A 17771-nucleotide genomic window follows, 5' to 3' on the forward strand; every position below is an offset into this window, starting at 1 on the left:
GGATATTGACTCTAACAAAAAGTTCATTGTTAATGGATAGAGAGTCAAGCATTATCTTGAAAGCAATGTTGAGCAAGAATGCTCAAAACTGAGACTAGATTAAAGCTCAGTAAGATCCAACTAAAGACAATAAAGAAGTGCTTGCTGGGAGGCAACCCAGTCATTGGTATAGTTTATTTGTTATTTAAATAATAATTATAGGAGTTTGATATAAATTATCTTCTACATTGATTCTCAATTACAGAAGTTCACAGAGTTATAGAAACATTCAAAGCATAAAGCAGAGAAAAAAAGAGCTAATTGGCACAAAAACGCCAGTAAGGGGTATTTTGGGCGTTAAACTTCAGAATGGGCACCATTCAGGGCGTTTAACGCCAGTAAAGATACCTTTCTGGGCGTTAAACACCAGAATGGGTACCATTCTGGGCATTTAACGCCAGAACTGCAGCATTCTGGGCGTTTAGAAAAACGCCCAGTGATAAAGGCTTTCTGGTGTTTAACGCCAGCCAGGTACCCTGGCTGGGCGTTAAATGCCCAAAACAAGCAATAATTGGGCGTTAAATGCCAGAATGGATGCCATTCTGGGTGTTTAACGCCAGGAATATGGAGGGGAGGAAGTTTTGTTTCCAACACAATTTTTTTTTTCAAATTTTCATGTTTTCATCCATAATTTCTTGCATGAACATGTACAAATTCTCATTTTTCCATTTCAATTTCAAAAAAAAAAATTATCGTAAAAATCTTTCTTCATTCTTCTTCAACTTCTTTTCAAATCTTTTTCAAAATTCATATATCTTTTTAATTTCTTTTCAAATCTTTTTCAAAACTCAACTATCTTTTTAATATCTTTTCAAATCTTTTTCAACTCATCATACTATCTTTTCAAATTTAGATTTATCTTTTTCAAAACTCTCTCATATCTTTTCAATTTTAAAATTACATCTTTTGCATATCATACTTATCTTTTACAAATCATATCTTCTATCATCTCTTTTTTCAAAATTTTTGCCCACCCTCTCCCTTTTAAATTCACATTCGACCTCCCCTTCTTCTCCACAACTCGAATTTAACTCTCCTCCTATTCCTCTCATTTCCTTTCTTTTGCTTGAGGACAAGCAAACCTCTAAGTTTGGTGTGTTTTTCGTGATCACTGAGCTAAGATTCACTAAGATCATGACTCCTAAGGAAAACAAACCACTCCAAGAGGAAAGAAAGAGAACACTCCAAAACCACTTTGGAATCAAGAGAGGTTCTTAACCAAAGAACATGCAGACCATTACCACAAAATAATGGGTCTAAGGTCAGTAATCCCGAAAGTTAAATTCGATCTAAAAGAAGATGAATATCCGAAGATCCAAGAGCAGATTTGAAATAGAGGCTGGGAAATTCTATCTAATCCTGAGACAAAGGTGGGAAGAAACATGGTTTAGGAATTCTACTCAAATCTGTGGCAAACAGATAAGCAGAGAGTGACTGGAACCGCCTTCTATACCTTTTGAACTATGGTCAGAGGGAAGATTATTTACTTCCACTTGGACAAAATAAGAGAGGTCTTCAAGCTGCCTCAACTACAAGATGATCCAGAATCCTTTAATAGGAGAATGGTGAGATTAGGTAAGCGCTTGGACCAAGTTCTAGAGGACATATGCCTCCCTGGAACCAAGTGGATAACCAACTCAAAAGGTATCCAAACCAACTCAAGAGAGGAGATCTCAAACCAGTCGCTAGGGGCTGGCTGGACTTCATTGAGCGCTCTATACTGCCCACCAGCAACCGCTCTAAAGTCATTGTCAAAAGAGTAGTGATGATCCATTGCATTATGCTGGGAAACGAAGTGGAGATTCATCATCTGATTTCTTGTACACAATTACAAACAAGAACTCCACTGACGCCAAATTGGCTTACCTAAGCTTAATCTCTCTGCTATGTAAAGATGCTGGGGTAAAGATGGGAGTGGATGAGTATATCTCAGTCGAGCACCCAATCACCAAAAAGTCGATGGAAGAACAACAGGTGCAAGATAACTCCATCAAAAGGAGGGCGCAGGAGTTCCTCCCAGAAATCCCTCAGATTGACTACTAGACCCGTCTAGAAGCATCTGTCACCAAGCTGTAATAAGCTATGGATCAACTTAAGGAAGAACAGCAAAATCAAAATAGCATGCTTTGCAAACTGCTTAAGGGACAAGAGAAGCAAGGGCGTGAGCTACAGGAGCTAAAGCGCCAGAAGCTGTCCCCTGAAGGACCAGACACACCACAGATTGAAGGAGCATCCATCTCCCAAAATAAAGGTTGTTGAGTCCTAATCTTAACTCTGTGATAACTTCTGCTATTAGAGATCTACCTTAGGAGTCACATGAATAGTAGTAATTAGTATTTTTATTTTTATTATCTCTAAGTAAGCTATAATTTATTTTTCTCATCATCATTAAACATGAATAAAATAACAGATTTTTTAGAATAAGGAGGCAATTTTATTTTCGAGTTCTTAATAAGAAAAATTCAAATTATTTATATGTGGTGGCAATAATTTTTGTTTTCTGAATGAATGCTTGAACAGTGCATATTTTTATAGTGAAGTTTATGAATGTTAAAATTGTTGGCTCTTGAAGGAATGATGAAGAAGGAGAAATGTTATTGATAATCTGAAAAATCATAAAATTGATTCTTGAAGCAAGAAAAAGCAATGAAAAACAAAAGCTTGCGAAAAAAAGAAAAGGAAAAAGCAAGCAGAAAAACCCAATAGCCCTTTAAACTAAAAGGCAAGGGTAAAAAGGATCCAAGGTTTTGAGCATTAATGGATAGGAGGGTCCAAAGGAATAAAATTTTGGCCTAAGCAGCTGAATCAAACTGTCCCTAACCATGTGCTTGTGGCATGCAGGTTCAAGTGAGAAACTTGAGACTGGGTGGTTAAAGTCGTGATCCAAGGCAAGGAGTGTGCTTAAGAACTCTGGACACCTCTAGTTAGGGACTTTAGCAAAGCTGAGTCACAATCTGAAAAGGTTCACCCAGTTATGTGTCTGTGGCATTTATGTATCCGGTGGTAATACTGGAAAACAAAGTGCTTAGAGCCACAGCCAAGACTCATAAAGTAGCTGTGTTCAAGAATCAACATACTAAACTAGGAGAATCAATAACATTATATGAATTCTGAGTTCTTATAGATGCCAATCATTCTGAACTTCAAAGGATAAATTGAGATGCCAAAACTATTCAGAAACCAAAAAGCTACTAGCCCCGCTCATCTAATGGCAATTTGAGCTTCATATAAAACTCTGAGATGTTATTGCCTCTTCATTTTCTTTCTATCCTATTTTATTTATCTAGTTGCTTGAGGACAAGTAACAGTTTAAGTTTGGTGTTGTGATGAGCGAATATTTTATACGCTTTTGAGGGTAATTTCATATAGTTTTTAGTAGGATCTAGCTACTTTTTAGTGTATTTTATTAGTTTTATGCAAAAATCACATTTCTGGACTCTACTACAAGTTTGTGTGTTTTTCTATAATTTCAGGTATTTTTTGGCTGAAATTGAGGGACCTGAGCAAAAATCTGATTCAGAGGCTGAAAAAGGACGGTAGATGCTGTTGGATTCTGACCTCCCTGCACTCGAAATGGATTTTCTGGAGCTACAAAAGCCCAATTGGTGCACTCTCAATTGCGTTGGAAACTAGACATCATGGGCTTTCCAGAAATATATAATAGTCCATACTTTACCCAAGTTGTGATGACGCAAACCGGCATTTAACACCAACTTTCTACCCTATTCTGGCGTTAAACGCCAGAAATAGGATACAAGCTCGAGTTAAACGCCCAAACTGGCACAAAAGCTGGAGTTAAATGCCAAGAATAGCCTATGCACATGAAAGCGTCATTGCTCAGCCCAAACACACACCAAGTGGGCCCCAGACGTGAATTTCTGCACTATCTATCTTAGCTTACTCATTTTTTGTAAACCTAGGTTACTAGTTGAGTATCAAAACTACTTTTAGAGATTCATTCAGTACCTCATGATATTTTACATCTGAATTTGTATCTTCTACGGCATGAGTCTCTAAACCCCATGGTTGGAGGTGAGGAGCTCTGTTATGTCTCGATGGATTAATGCAATTATTTCTGTTTTCTATTCAATCACGCTTGTTTCTATTCTAAGATATTCATTCGCACTTCAACATGATGAATGTGATGATCTGTGACACTCATCACCATTCTCAACTTATGAATGCGTACCTGACAACCACTTCCATTCTACCTTAGATTGAATGTGTATCTCTTGTGTTCCTGGTTCACAAGTTTGATTCTCTCTCCTGACAACAGAGTGTTCAATTCTGTGAAACCAGAGTCTTCGTGGTATAAGGTAGAATTAATTGGCAGCACTCTTGATATCCGAAAAGTCTAAACCTTGTCTGTGGTATTCCGAGTAGGATCTAGGAAGGGGTGACTGTGACGAACTTCAAACTCACAAATGTTGTGCGCAGTGACAGTGTGCAAAAGGATCCATGGATCCTATTCCGGCACGAGTGAGAACCGACAGATGATTAGCCATGCAGAAAATCGTAGAAGACCATTTTCACTGAGAGGATGCATGGTAGCCATTGACAACGGTGATCCACCAACATACATCTTGCCATGGAAGGAACCTTGCATGCGTGAAGAAGACAACAGAAGGAAAGTAGAGATTCAGAAGACAGAGCATCTCCAAAACTCTAACCTATTCTCCATTACTGCATAACAAGTATTTATTTCATACTCTTTTATTTTTTGCAATTAAAACTAAGAACCATTATTGATATCCTGACTAAGAATAATAAGATAACCATAGCTTGCTTCAAGCCGGCAATCTCTGTGGGATCAATCCTTACTCACGTAAGGTATTACTTGGACGACCCAGTGCACTTGCTGGTTAGTTGTGCAGAATTGCAAAGTGTGATTGTGATTTTCGTGCACCATTAACCATGCTTTCTCGAACCTGAACCTGTGCACCTTATGCCTTTTCCTCCCTTGTTTCCCAGCCAAATTGAGTAGCTAGGAGCTGTAATCAGATTTGTATTTAAATAGATGTTAGACTGTTATTTTTGGATACATCTTTTTCTATCCTATTGTTGCCAAGACTCTTTCCAACCATTCTTAGATGTTCCTTTCACCAGCCTGTCCATTCGACAATGTAAATGAGTGCCTAACAAAATTCAGATCTTACAGCTCATTTTCTTGTATAACATCCCGAAAGCCCTCTATCTGAACCAACAACACTGAGTTTCACCACATCTTCTCTTGTGGGCTTAAAATCTTATTGAAATATCCAAAAATTATTCATGGCTTATTGTTCACCTAGTCGAAATATTTTATTAGATCCCAACTAAACTACTTTCTGTGATTTTTTGGGCAGTCATAGAATTCGGTAGCCCTCCATATAGAATTATCCTCATTCATCTTTATTTCCATATCTATGTGGTTTAATGACATAGATGTTATGTTCACCTATAGAGTGTTATGCCACAAACAAGCCAAGCCTTCCCCTTTTGCCTCCCTTCTCCACTACAGTCAACATTCATTATGTTTTGAAAATCGCCTTTGTATCTCAACCTCATCATCTCTACTGATTTCTTCCTTGTTTCTGTTAAAAGGACAATGTTAGGTCCTTTTTGTTTAATGGACTTGTTCAAGGCTCTCATTGCCCATGGTTTTCCAAGCCCACGACAATTCCAACTTACAATTTTCATGGTTCTCGACAGGGCTGTCCTGCAGCCTCTGCCATTGTATTCATCAAAGTTGAACTCATCTTCTTGGTTTGTGGCACTGTCCCTACTTCCCATTCCCTTTTTCCCGCTTCTATCTTTCTCTTTGTTCCTGCCATCTCAGATTCTATCTTGTTCTCCTTCTTGTTTAAATCCCTTGCCAACCTTTTCCATTTTCTTCCCCCTCCCTTCTCATTGTTGTCAGTTTTTTTTTGTGACATCCTAGAGTTTGGCTTCTTTCCCTTTTATTTTTCATTTGTTCATCACTGTGTTTTGCTGATTTTTTCTCACCTCTAATTTTTTATTGGTCTCTGTTGGGTGCATCCTGGTTTTCGTTTCAGCCTTCTCCTCTCTTCATGGTGAAGTTATATACTCATTAGAACTCGTTGGACCTCATCTCTATTTTTGTCAGCCTCTGCCAGATCCCTTTTTACATTCAAGGTTTCTAGAATTGTTGTCACAGAGGATTGGCTACGGCCTTTTTCAACAACAGACCCCATGAATCCGTTATTAACAAGCTTGCCAATTTGTCCATCAATTTTTCAATACGTCTTTCTTTTTTTTTTCTCCATCTTCTTTTTTCTGTGGTTGTGGTCTTTCTTTTAGCTTCCCTTTTTCCACATTTTTTCAAAGGTTTCATCTTTGAGCCATGCCCTAAATTTTTAGACCTATCCCTACCCATCTCAATATCATGTACAGCCTCTTTGCAGGAGCTTTCTTCATACCCTCTTTTACCGCAGTAGTAACAAAAACTAGGTAGGTTTTCATATCTAAAATTAACTCATGAGAGGTCATTTTCTTTACTACCCACGTTTATCCCTTTCTTGAAAGGGGTTTCTACCTTCAGCTTCATTGTGGTTTTGGTAAATTGTTCCTGCTCCTTTCCTATTTTGTAGATCTTACAGCTCTTGACTTTTTCTTATTAGATGCAATTTTTTTACCTAAATTTGCTGTCTTGCAGTGTTTAGAGAGTCCCATATTTGCATTCTTATTTCTGCTGTATCCAACCCTTGTTCTGTTAGGTCTTCACCTCTTTTCCACCTCTTTACTTTTATCCATGAGTTTCTAAAGAGCCATGGGTTTCCTCTCAGCACATTCTCTAAATTTGCTTGTTTCTTGAAGAAAAATTAGTACACTTTGAGTTTAACCTCTTTTACTTTCAGTCTTTGAGGGTTCCTCTATATATTGGTCATAGCTGTCTGTATCCACCCTACATTGATATGTTTTGTAGTGTACAGCTTGCTAAAAAATGTTTGTTTGGCAATATTTGATTCCTTCTGATATATCTCCATCTTCATATACTATCAGATCTTTTTCTTTCACTGTTTTATTGATTGATTTTTTGTGTTCCACTATTCCGACATTCCTATTTTGTAGGAATAGTACCAGGTTTATTCTTCTCGATCTCTGGATGAATGGATGTTCACAATCTGGGATGGATATTTACACGATGTGTAAAGGATATGTAGTTGATGAGTTTGGAAAACTCTAATTTAATCTTGATGATGAACAAACATTATTAAAATAATTAATTACAAAATTATTAATTTGATTTTCATTTAACATATGTTAAGTAATAATTTTGTGATGCAGGTTTTTAATTTGGGCCAAAAATAAAATAAAATGTTGCAAGCCCAAGTGTAAATTTTTTTCTCAATTCAGCATTGATTCAAAAATATTCAAATATGTATGGCTGAATTGTTGTGATGTTAATTGGGCCAGAACTCAAACATTATCATAAGCCCAATTAGTTTGATTGAATCAAAATTTTATTGGGTCAGATTAAGCTTTATTGCTACAAAGCCCAATTTCAATTTTGATGAATGTTTCCATGCATGATCCGAATCCAAAATGCATCAGGAAAGCAAATGTTATCATTTGCCTAATGCTTCCAACGGATGTCTTCTCTCTTCAAGGAGTGGAATTCAAAATTTTTAATAAAGTGAATTGAATACATGCATGGAAACTATGAGAGAGAAATTGTGTTTAACAAGATTGATTGCTTAATGCTGCACGCTACTCTAAGGGAAGTAAAAGCAACTTTGTAATGATATTGATTAACACATTCAATTGCTTTTCTTCCAAGTTGCTTATTCTCTCTCATCTCTTTCTTTCTTCTCTTCGGTTATTACACAGGAAACAATGATATCCATGAAAGCAAAATGGAGCTACCGAAAGGAAGGAAGAACACTCTACAGAACCATCACAATGATGGCACGAAAAAGAAAAGTATGTAGTGGCTGAGATTTTCACCAAATATGGTTAGATTTGGTGAGGTAATCTCGAGCTCTTCATGTTCAAAAAGGAAGATGAAGATTCGGCCAGCAAGGGAGATTCTTGAAGCATGGCTTGTCTTTGATTCTGCTCAACCACCACAAGAAGTAGCTAGAGTGGCAAAGTGATGGTTGAGGCAGAGATTGAAGCAGATGAAGTCATCATCATCATGAAGCATCAAGGGCCAGAAATCCATCTTGGAGAGCAAGCCAAGGATGGAGAGCTCGGATTGATGAAGAGTGATAATCAAGAAAGGACTAGAGGTAATTGCATGTTGGGTTTTGCATGGTTATCTCTTCTCTCTCTATGTGGCCAAACCGGTTCTGTTTCTTGAAGGAGGAAGAAGTTGGTTTGGGTGTTGGCTTCAAGTGTGGAGGCTTCCCTCTTCTTTAAAAAGAGAGAACAGCCACTGTTTGGAGCAAGGAGAAAGTGTGAGAGTGCGAGGCACAGTGTTCTCAGAGCTACCTGAGCTAACATATTTCTCTTCTCCTTCAATGTATTCCATTTTGTAATTTTTTCTATTTAATTTTGTCATGTCTTGAGTCTCATGGAAAAAGGCAAACAATGAGGTTTGTATGAAAAAAGTCATAGAGCGGAAAAAGGCAGAGAGTGCAAAATTAAAAGAAAAAGTCATAGATGTCCTTAGAGTTCCTTTGTACATCTATGTTGTGTTCCATGATTCTGTGGGAATCCCCTTATAAGTTGGGTTAGCACTTTACAGTTGAAAGCTTGGCAGTGACCAAGTCAAGTTCAGGATTGGGTTTAGAATTCTAGACTTGTCCCAGATAGGAAGGGTAGTTCCTAGGGAGAATTGGTGTATGTAATCAAAGTTGATTATAGTGAAACTCCATCATTGTTGTGATGGAGACTGGATGTAGGCTGCATTGCACTTAGCAGCTGAACCAGGATATATCTTGGTGTACTATTTCTTCCTCTTCTACTTAAATTCTGTTTCTGCTGCCCAGGAGATAAAGTCGAAAAAGTCTCGTGGCTTGGGACGAGACAAAAATCAAAAAGTCTCCTGAAGTTGTTACAAAGACCAGCAAGTGTAATTGAAAAAAAAAGGGGCTAAGATTCAACCCCCCTTCTCTTAGCCACTGAAACCATCAATTGGTATCAGAGCTTGGTCTCAAAGAGATCAAGCTTTGCAGCTTGGAGAAAAGATCCTCATGGCAGAAAGCAGTGGCTCAAATCTGGTATCGTACAATCTCACAGAAGGGCAGTCAAGCAACAGACCGCCTCTTTTCAATGGGAAAAAATATACCTATTGGAAGGAGAGAATGAAGATATTTGTGCAAGTAGTAGACTACAGGCTTTGGAAGATCATCCTAGAAGGACCACAGTTTCCTACTAACACAAGCGCTGAAGGAGTAATCACTGTTAAACCAGAAGCAAGCTGGACCGAGGAAGATAGAAAGAAGGTGGAGCTAAATGCCAAAGCTGTTAATCTACTCAACTGTGCTATCAGCTTCAAGGAATACCGACAGGTATCACGTTGCACAACAGCAAAGGAAATCTGGGACAAACTACAAATCACTCATGAAGGAACCATCATTGTAAAGAAGACTCGGACAGATATGTTGAACAGAGAGTATGAAATGTTTGCAATGAAGGAAGGAGAGTCCATTGATGAAATGTTTGAAAGATTCAACAACATCATTGTTGGCTTAGATGCTCTGGGAATAACATATTCTGATTCTGTGCTAGTGAGAAGAGTGTTGAGATGTCTCACAAAAGAGTGGGAAACAAAAGCTTTAATTATTTCTGAGAGCAGCAGTATTGATTCCATGACTTGTGATGATTCGATAGGAAACCTTCTTGATTTTGAAAACACTTATTTAAAAAAAGATTCAAAAAAGAAAGGATGACACAGCTAAGGCTGGACATCCAAGGCTTTAAATAAGAGGATAATGAATCCCTTTATAATGCCTGGGAGAGGTACAGAGGTATGCTAAGAAAATGCCCCTCTGAAATATTTTCAGAGTGGGTACAGTTAGACATCTTCTATTATGGGCTCACAGAAAAAGCTCAGATGTCTTTAGACCACTCAGCTGGTGGATCTATACACATGCGGAAGACGATTGAAGAGGCTCAAGAGCTTATAGATACAGTTGCTAGAAATCAACATTTATACTCAAGCAGTGAGTCCTCTATAAAAGAAAAAGCTATGGCAGTAACTACTGATCCTAACCCTCAAGAACAGATGGTTGAGCTTAATCAGCAATTACTTATGATGACAAAACAGTTAGCAGAATTTAAAGAGATACTCCAAGAAACTAAAATTGCTAACAAGAATATGGAAGCACAATTAAATCAGACAAGACAGCAACTATCTAAACAGATAACAGAAGAATGCCAAGCTGTTAAATTAAGGAGTGGGAAAACATTGAATGAATCAACTCAAAGCAGCAGAAAGCTAAGAAAGGAACAACTGACAGAGGATAACCAAATCACTATCCAAAATCCCTCTGAGGACAGTAAGAGCCCAGAGAGGAATACTTCTGGCGTTCACACGCCAGAAAAGGGGGAAAAGTTGGCGTTAAACGCCCATTCCGTACCCAGTTCTGGCGTTCAAACGCCAGAAAGGGGAGAAAAGTTGGCGTTAAACGCCCATTCCTCACCCAATCCTAGCGTTCAAACGCCAATGAGGAATCAGACACCTGAGTGTGCTGATAGTAACCCCTCTAAGAAGGCTTCTCCAACCACTTCTGTAGGAAATAAACTTGCAGCAACTAAGATTGAAGAGTATAAAGCCAAGATGCCTTATCCTCAGAAACTCCGCCAAGCGGAATAGGATAAGCAATTTGCCCACTTTGCAGACTATCTCATGACTCTTGAAATAAAGATTTCGTTTGCAGAAGCACTTGAGTAAATACCTTCTTATGCTAAGTTCATGAAAGAGATCTTAAGTCACAAGAAGGATTGGAGAGAAACTGAAAAAGTGTTTCTCACTGAAGAATGCAGTGCAGTCATTCTGAAGAGCTTACCAGAGAAGCTTCAAGATCCAGGAAGTTTTATGATACCATGCACATTAGAAGGTGCTTGTACTAAGACAGCCCTATGTGACCTTGGAGCAAGTATCAATCTAATACCTGCATCCACTATCAGAAAGCTTGGGCTTACTGAAGAAGTCAAACCAACCCGGATATGCCTCCAACTTGCTGATGGCTCCATTAAATACCCATCAGGCATAATTGAGGACATGATTGTCAAGGTTGGGCCATTCGCCTTCCCAACTGACTTTGTAGTGCTGGAAATGGAGGAGCACAAGAGTGCAACTCTCATCCTAGGAAGACCCTTCCTAGCAACTGGACGAACTCTCATTGATGTACAAAAAGGGGAAGTGACCCTGAGAGTCAATGAGGATGAGTTCAAGTTGAATGCTGTCAAAGCTATGCAGCATCCAGACACATCAAATGACTGCATGAGCGCTGATATTATTGACTCTTTAGTGGAAGAGATCAATATGACTGAGAGTCTCGAATCAGAGCTAGAGGATATCTTTAAAGATGTTCAGCCTGACCTGGAGGAACCAGAGGAAATAAAATAACCTCTGAAAATTCCTTAGGAAGAGGATAAGTCTCCTAAACCCGAGCTCAAGCCCCTACCACCATCCCTGAAGTATGCATTTCTGGGAGAAGGTGACACTTTTCCAGTTATTATAAGCTCTGCTTTAAACTCACAGGAAGAGAAAGCACTAATTCAAGTGCTAAGGATACATAAGACAGCTCTTGGGTGGTCCATAAGTGATCATAAGGGCATTAGCCCAGCAAGATGCATGCACAAGATCCTATTGAAAGATAATGCAAAGCCAGTGGTTCAACCACAGAGGCGGCTAAATCCAGCCATGAAGGAGGTGGTGCAGAAAGAGGTCACTAAGTTACTAGAGGCTGGGATTATTTATCCTATTTCTGATAGCCCCTGCGTGAGCCCTGTCCAAGTTGTCCCCAAGAAGGGAGGCATGACAGTGGTTCATAATGAAAAAAATGAACTGGTTCCCACAAGAACAGTTACAGGATGGCGTATGTATATTGACTACAGAAGGCTCAATAGAGCCACCAGAAAGGATCATTTTCCTTTACCATTCATAGACCAGATGCTAGAGAGACTAGCAGGTCATGAATATTATTGCTTTTTGGATGGCTATTCAGGTTACAACCAAATTGCAGTAGATCCTCAGGACCAAGAGAAAACAGCATTTACATGTCTTTCTGGAGTATTTGCCTACAGAAGGATGCCTTTTGGTCTATGCAATGCACCTGCAACCTTTCAGAGGTGCATGCTCTCTATCTTCTCAGATATGGTAGAGAAATTTCTGGAAGTCTTCACAGATGACTTTTCAGTATTTGAAGACTCATTCAACTTCTGCCTTAACCATCTAGCACTTGTTCTGAAAAGATGCCAAGAGACCAACCTAGTTTTAAACTGGGAAAAATGTCACTTCATGGTGACTGAGGGGATTGTCCTTGGGCATAAAATTTCAAGCAAGGGAATAGTGGTGGATCAAGCAAAGGTAGAGGTAATTGAAAAATTACCACCACCTGCCAATGTTAAGGCAATCAGAAGCTTTCTGGGACATGCAGGATTCTACAGAAGGTTTATAAAGGATTTTTCAAAAATTGCAAAACCTCTGAGTAACCTGCTAGCTGCTGACACACCATTTGTGTTTGACACACAGTGTCTGCAGGCATTTGAGATCCTGAAAGCCAAGCTGGTCACAGCACCAGTCATCTCTGCACCAGACTGGACATTACCATTTGAACTAATGTGTGATGCCAGTGACCATGTCATTGGTGCAGTGTTGGGACAGAGGCATAACAAGCTTCTGCACGTCATTTATTATGCTAGCCGTATTCTAAATGATGCACAGAAGAATTACACAACCACACAAAAAGAATTACTTGCAGTGGTTTATGCCATTGACAAGTTTAGATCCTACTTAGTAGGGTAAAAAGTGATTGTGTACACTGACCATGCTGCTCTTAATTACTTACTCACAAAGCAGGATTCAAAACCCAAGCTCATAAGGTGGGTATTGCTTCTGCAAGAGTTTGATATAGAAATAAGAGATAGAAAAGGGACAGAGAACTAGGTAGCTCACTACAAAAAAAGGGGGTTAAAACGGCGGTTATTTTGGGGAATTACGGCGGTTAGAACCGCCATTATTACCGAAAATGGCGCCCCCAAGAAACGCCGTTATTCTGGGCGCCATTCTGGTTATTACGGCGGTTTTTAGAAAACCGCCACAATTACCTTAGCATAATACGGCGGTTCTCTGAGGGTTAAAATGGCGGTTTGTAACCGCCATTATTTCCGTATAAAATGGCGGTTTTTAAACAACCGCCGTTTTTACCAGGATGTTGTGACATCTCTTCCGTTTAAAATGGCGGTTGGAAACCGCCGTTTTTTCCATGATAACCGCCATTTTTACCATGTTATAATGGCATCTTGTGTGTTTAAAATGGCAGTTTCTAACCGCCGTTTTTTCCAAAATATAATGGCATCATTTTCATTTAAAATGACAGTTTTTAACCGCCGTTTCTACCAGCGTATAATGACATCGTTTTCATTTAAAACGGGGGTTTCTATCCGCCGTTTGTACCTAATTATGATGGCAATTTTATACTTTTTAAAATAAGATTGAAAGAGACAAAAAAATTATAAGCACCACTGGCCAAACGCTATAGAAAGAGACAAAAAAATTATAATTTATAAAAAAATTAAGGACATGTATTAAATATTAAGGACTGTATTAAATAATAATACTAAGGACTGTATTAAAAAATTAAGGACATGTATTAAATATTAAGGACATGTATTAAGGACTGATAAAAATAATAATAATAAAAAAAAGAGAAAGAGAATTAAATAGAAAAGAGAAAGAAAGAAAATTAAAGACTGTATTAAATATTCTTTCTTTTTTGCGCCAACTGTATTATAAAAAGAGAAAGAAAGAAAATTAAGGAGAGAGAGAAATTAAATATTAAATAATAAAATTTAGTAGAAGTCTAGAAAATAATTGAACACCATTTCTGACACACTTGCAGACTGCATGTGAATGCATCATAAGGTTATAATAAAATGCATTAAAAAGGAAACTGGCAAAAGAAATCTTCACTCCAATAACAAAAAAAAAGGTTTTTAATGTTAGGTACTACATACTAAAAACTAAGGATGAGCAGTATGAGTTAGAACGCTATGTAATTAGTTTCTTGTCAAAATAAACAGGAATTACATGCAGTTTGGTTCTTGAAATCTCATAAGAAAAAGTTTATATTATTAAGTTGTTGATTAGTTGATTAATGATTATGAATGATGTACACGGAACACTGGACTGTCTGTGAACTGTGATAAACGCCACATACGTGTTCACATTAATTTTCACATAAAGACATCTTCATTTCAAAAACATTAATTTTAATTTGAAGTTGGTAGCTCAAACAAATTTAAAGAGTATGGTTGATTACTTGTTAAATTTTTTTTAGTTCAAGGTAAACTAAGCTTTTTATAGTTTCAATTAGCAGGTATTCAAGTTAATTTGCATATTACATTAAGAAAGAAAAGCAAGGGACAAAAATGCAAAAACTTATCTATTTGTAAGTTAACTAACAAAGATAAACCTCAGGGTGGGAGGAGAAGGGGACTTGTATTGATTATTGGCTGTCAATAATAAACAAAAGTAAATAGTATTGGCCTTGATTGACCCTTTTCTGCGCTCATCTAATAACAACTAACAAATTAACAAGAGCATCAAAAGTGCGCAAAACAGTGCCAATATAATCACAGGAGGATGAAATAATCTAACTTTTTAAGCAGTATTACCTTAATTGGTGATATGTCATAAAAGAAGAACACTCCAGGGACTGCACCTTGCTCTGAACTCTTGAAATGCTCAGTCACAGAATACTGTGCAATAACATTTATTATGCAACTTAGGCATTATCCAAGGAACAATGCAAATGATGGTAAGTTTCTCATATTTGACAATACCTGATTTGAATAGGTAACATGGCCTCTAATGTCTTTGTATATTGTAGGGACCACCTGCAGTATGCACACATCAATTATCAAACAAGCATCAAGTGCGTCAACAGTTTATTTGGTTTGATCATGTCCCAAGAAGACTAGCGAATGTTCCACTAAGAAAAGTAGATTAAATGGAACATAATACAATAATTTAGAGGTAAACGGAGACAAAGAGATGAAATCGATAAGAAATAAAAAGGACTTAAAAGATGAATTCATTCAAGGCAGGATGCAAGCAAGCACAGAAGTTATGTTTGTGAAAATAAAATAAAACAGAATAAGAAATAATCTTAGAATAATATCATACCAGGTTTATACTCAAAATAGAATAAGCAAAGTTTGGAAGCTAGTTGCAAGTTTCATTACTAGACTCATATCAGAGCCCAATTTCTTAAATTTCCACCATCACCAACACCAGCAAGTAAAACACATCACAAAAAGAAAAGATATTTGATTACCCTTTAAGGTCAAGAGTCAAGACAGAGAAGCATACTCAAAATAATTCAGCAGAGAAAAAATAAAGTTACCTAATAATGAAGAATATATGAACCTTGAGTGCAGAATTCTACAAAATTGAGTTAAATATAGTTGGATAACACAAACTGTAACATACTACACAAACTGCAACATAATCACTCATATTTCAATAACTCATGACAAAATTGAGTAGCAAAACATATCAACTTCAGAAGAAAAAACACACACAATTTGAATAACACCTTTACACTACTTGAGTTGCTTCCTTTTGCTTGAGAAATAAAGAGAACTAAATAGAAGTAAGCAAAACAAAGCAAACATAGTTCAGTTATTGCCTCATAAACTAGTTCCCAAACTGCAAAACAAAAATGGTTCCAAGTGCCTAAGAAGCAAGTCCAAACTCAAAGAAACAGCTCAACCAGTGTCCAATATACACATCAAAATAACAAAAATTGGTTATGTCAAAATCACACAGACAGATAGGACACATGAAGAGAAATCAAGAATTCATTATCGTTGTTTATGCTTTACACATTCCATGGACCACAGTCCACAGATTACTACGCCAAAGGTGAGTAAATTTGTAATCTGAGGGATGTGGGGCATTATACTCATAATAGGATTGGTTTTAATGAGAAGAAAGTACAAACCTAAATATAGTTGAAACCAAGCCACATATATAATAATAATAATAATAATGGAACTAAAAGAAGCCATGGCATGTGCGTTAATTGTTTTGTTTAAAATATAACGAAGCTTCTTCATTTTTAGTATATAGTTTTGGGGCTTTTGCAAGATGGGACATGTATAGTTAGATCACCGACGGAAACAAGGGTTACAAACAGGAAAAAAAAAAGCCGTAGAAATTGACATAATATTTAAAAAAAAAAATACTCACAATCTGCAGCTTGATGGTCTTCCCTTCCAGCTCCACAGTTCTGATTTTCTGAAAATAAATAAATAAATAATAGAGTGAAATTATAATTATAATGAGTATTGAGAAAGGCCTAAACAGTGAAGCAAAGTAACAAATGGAAAATATTAGGTTACATACGAAATCAACTCCAATGGTGCTGATGTAGCTGTCGATATAAGAATCATCCTGAAGAAATTAATCAAAGACAGAGAACGGGTGAACAATTAGAAGAAGAGGAAAAAAGAGTGTGAAAAAGAGGGTTTTACAGCGAATCTGAGGAGGAGGCAAGATTTTCCGACGGACGAGTCACCGATTAGTAGAAGACTTTTTCTGAGATCTGAGATCTGAGATTGGAGATCAAAGAAACTCCTTAATAGAAGTAAGCAATAGAAGATCTGAGTTCAGAGAGAGCGAGGGAGAGAGAGAGAGAGAGAAACACCTTAATAGAAGTAAACGAAAGAAGACCTGAGATCGTCGTCAATCACCCCCGCACCAACGTCAATCCAATGCTTCAACGGAAGACCCAAAAATCTCTAACAGAGCTGCAGAGAAACAAAAACCCCAAAAATCAGCATCAAAAGCAATTTTGAAATCCTAACCCAAACAAAAACAAAGAAATCGGTGCCTTCTGGAATCGAAATGCTGAGGTCACCAGAGCCTTGCCTCTCGCCGGAATCTTCGTCTCCACAGCACAAAAGAAAAAACAAAATAAAACAGCATCAGTTTCGATTTCGGCTTCTCTATGTACGAAAACAGCATTTCGGTTTCGGTTTCAGTTTAACTTGAGAGGGAGAGGTACCTGAAGAGATCGTAACCGGTGGAGAGAGGAGAAGCCCTAGAAGGAAGAAGGCGTTGTCGGAGAGCTTCTTTACACTGAGGAAATGAGAGTGTTGTATGTTCAGAGAGAATAGAAGCCCTAGCTAGAAGGAAGAACGGCGTTGAATGAGCTAGGGATTGCAACTTTTTTCTTTTTATATGCGTGTGAAAACGGCGGTTCAAAACCGCCATAATCACCAGAACCGCCAAAATATATAAAGCCAATTACGGCAGCAGAAAAAATTGCCATAATGACTCGATAATATGGCGGTTCTTTAAAACCGCCCTAATCTCCATGCCATTTTAACCCTTTTTTTTTGTAGTGGCTGATCATCTGTCCCGAATTGAACCAGTAGCTGGGGCGTCCCTCCCTTCTACTGAGATCTCTGAAACTGGTACACTAAATTCTGATCATCAATGGCGCCATCAACATGGTACGCACAATTATAATCTCAACTCTTTATCACAACTTCGCACAACTAACCAGCAAGTGTACTGGGTCGTCCAAGTAATAAACCTTACGCGAGTA

General features: G+C 37.8%; 1 protein-coding gene across 1 annotated transcript in view; it reads right to left on the minus strand.

Moving 5' to 3' along the window:
- The window catches only part of LOC140184199 (uncharacterized), a 38055-nt gene extending 20563 nt beyond the window's left edge, over positions 1 to 17492 (minus strand). Inside the window, exons 1-9 of the mRNA XM_072234506.1 lie at positions 17416 to 17492; positions 17226 to 17299; positions 16965 to 17108; positions 16866 to 16891; positions 16693 to 16770; positions 16565 to 16612; positions 16409 to 16456; positions 14998 to 15051; positions 14830 to 14913 (exon numbers count right to left, since the gene is read on the minus strand). Coding sequence (XP_072090607.1) covers positions 14830 to 14913; positions 14998 to 15051; positions 16409 to 16456; positions 16565 to 16612; positions 16693 to 16770; positions 16866 to 16891; positions 16965 to 17108; positions 17226 to 17299; positions 17416 to 17492 — 633 coding nt within the window. The remainder of the gene's footprint in view (positions 1 to 14829; positions 14914 to 14997; positions 15052 to 16408; positions 16457 to 16564; positions 16613 to 16692; positions 16771 to 16865; positions 16892 to 16964; positions 17109 to 17225; positions 17300 to 17415) is intronic.
- Positions 17493 to 17771: the final 279 nt, after the last annotated feature.

This window comes from Arachis hypogaea, chromosome 4, assembly GCF_003086295.3.
Source record: "Arachis hypogaea cultivar Tifrunner chromosome 4, arahy.Tifrunner.gnm2.J5K5, whole genome shotgun sequence".
In the NCBI taxonomy this organism is placed as follows: domain Eukaryota; kingdom Viridiplantae; phylum Streptophyta; class Magnoliopsida; order Fabales; family Fabaceae; genus Arachis; species Arachis hypogaea.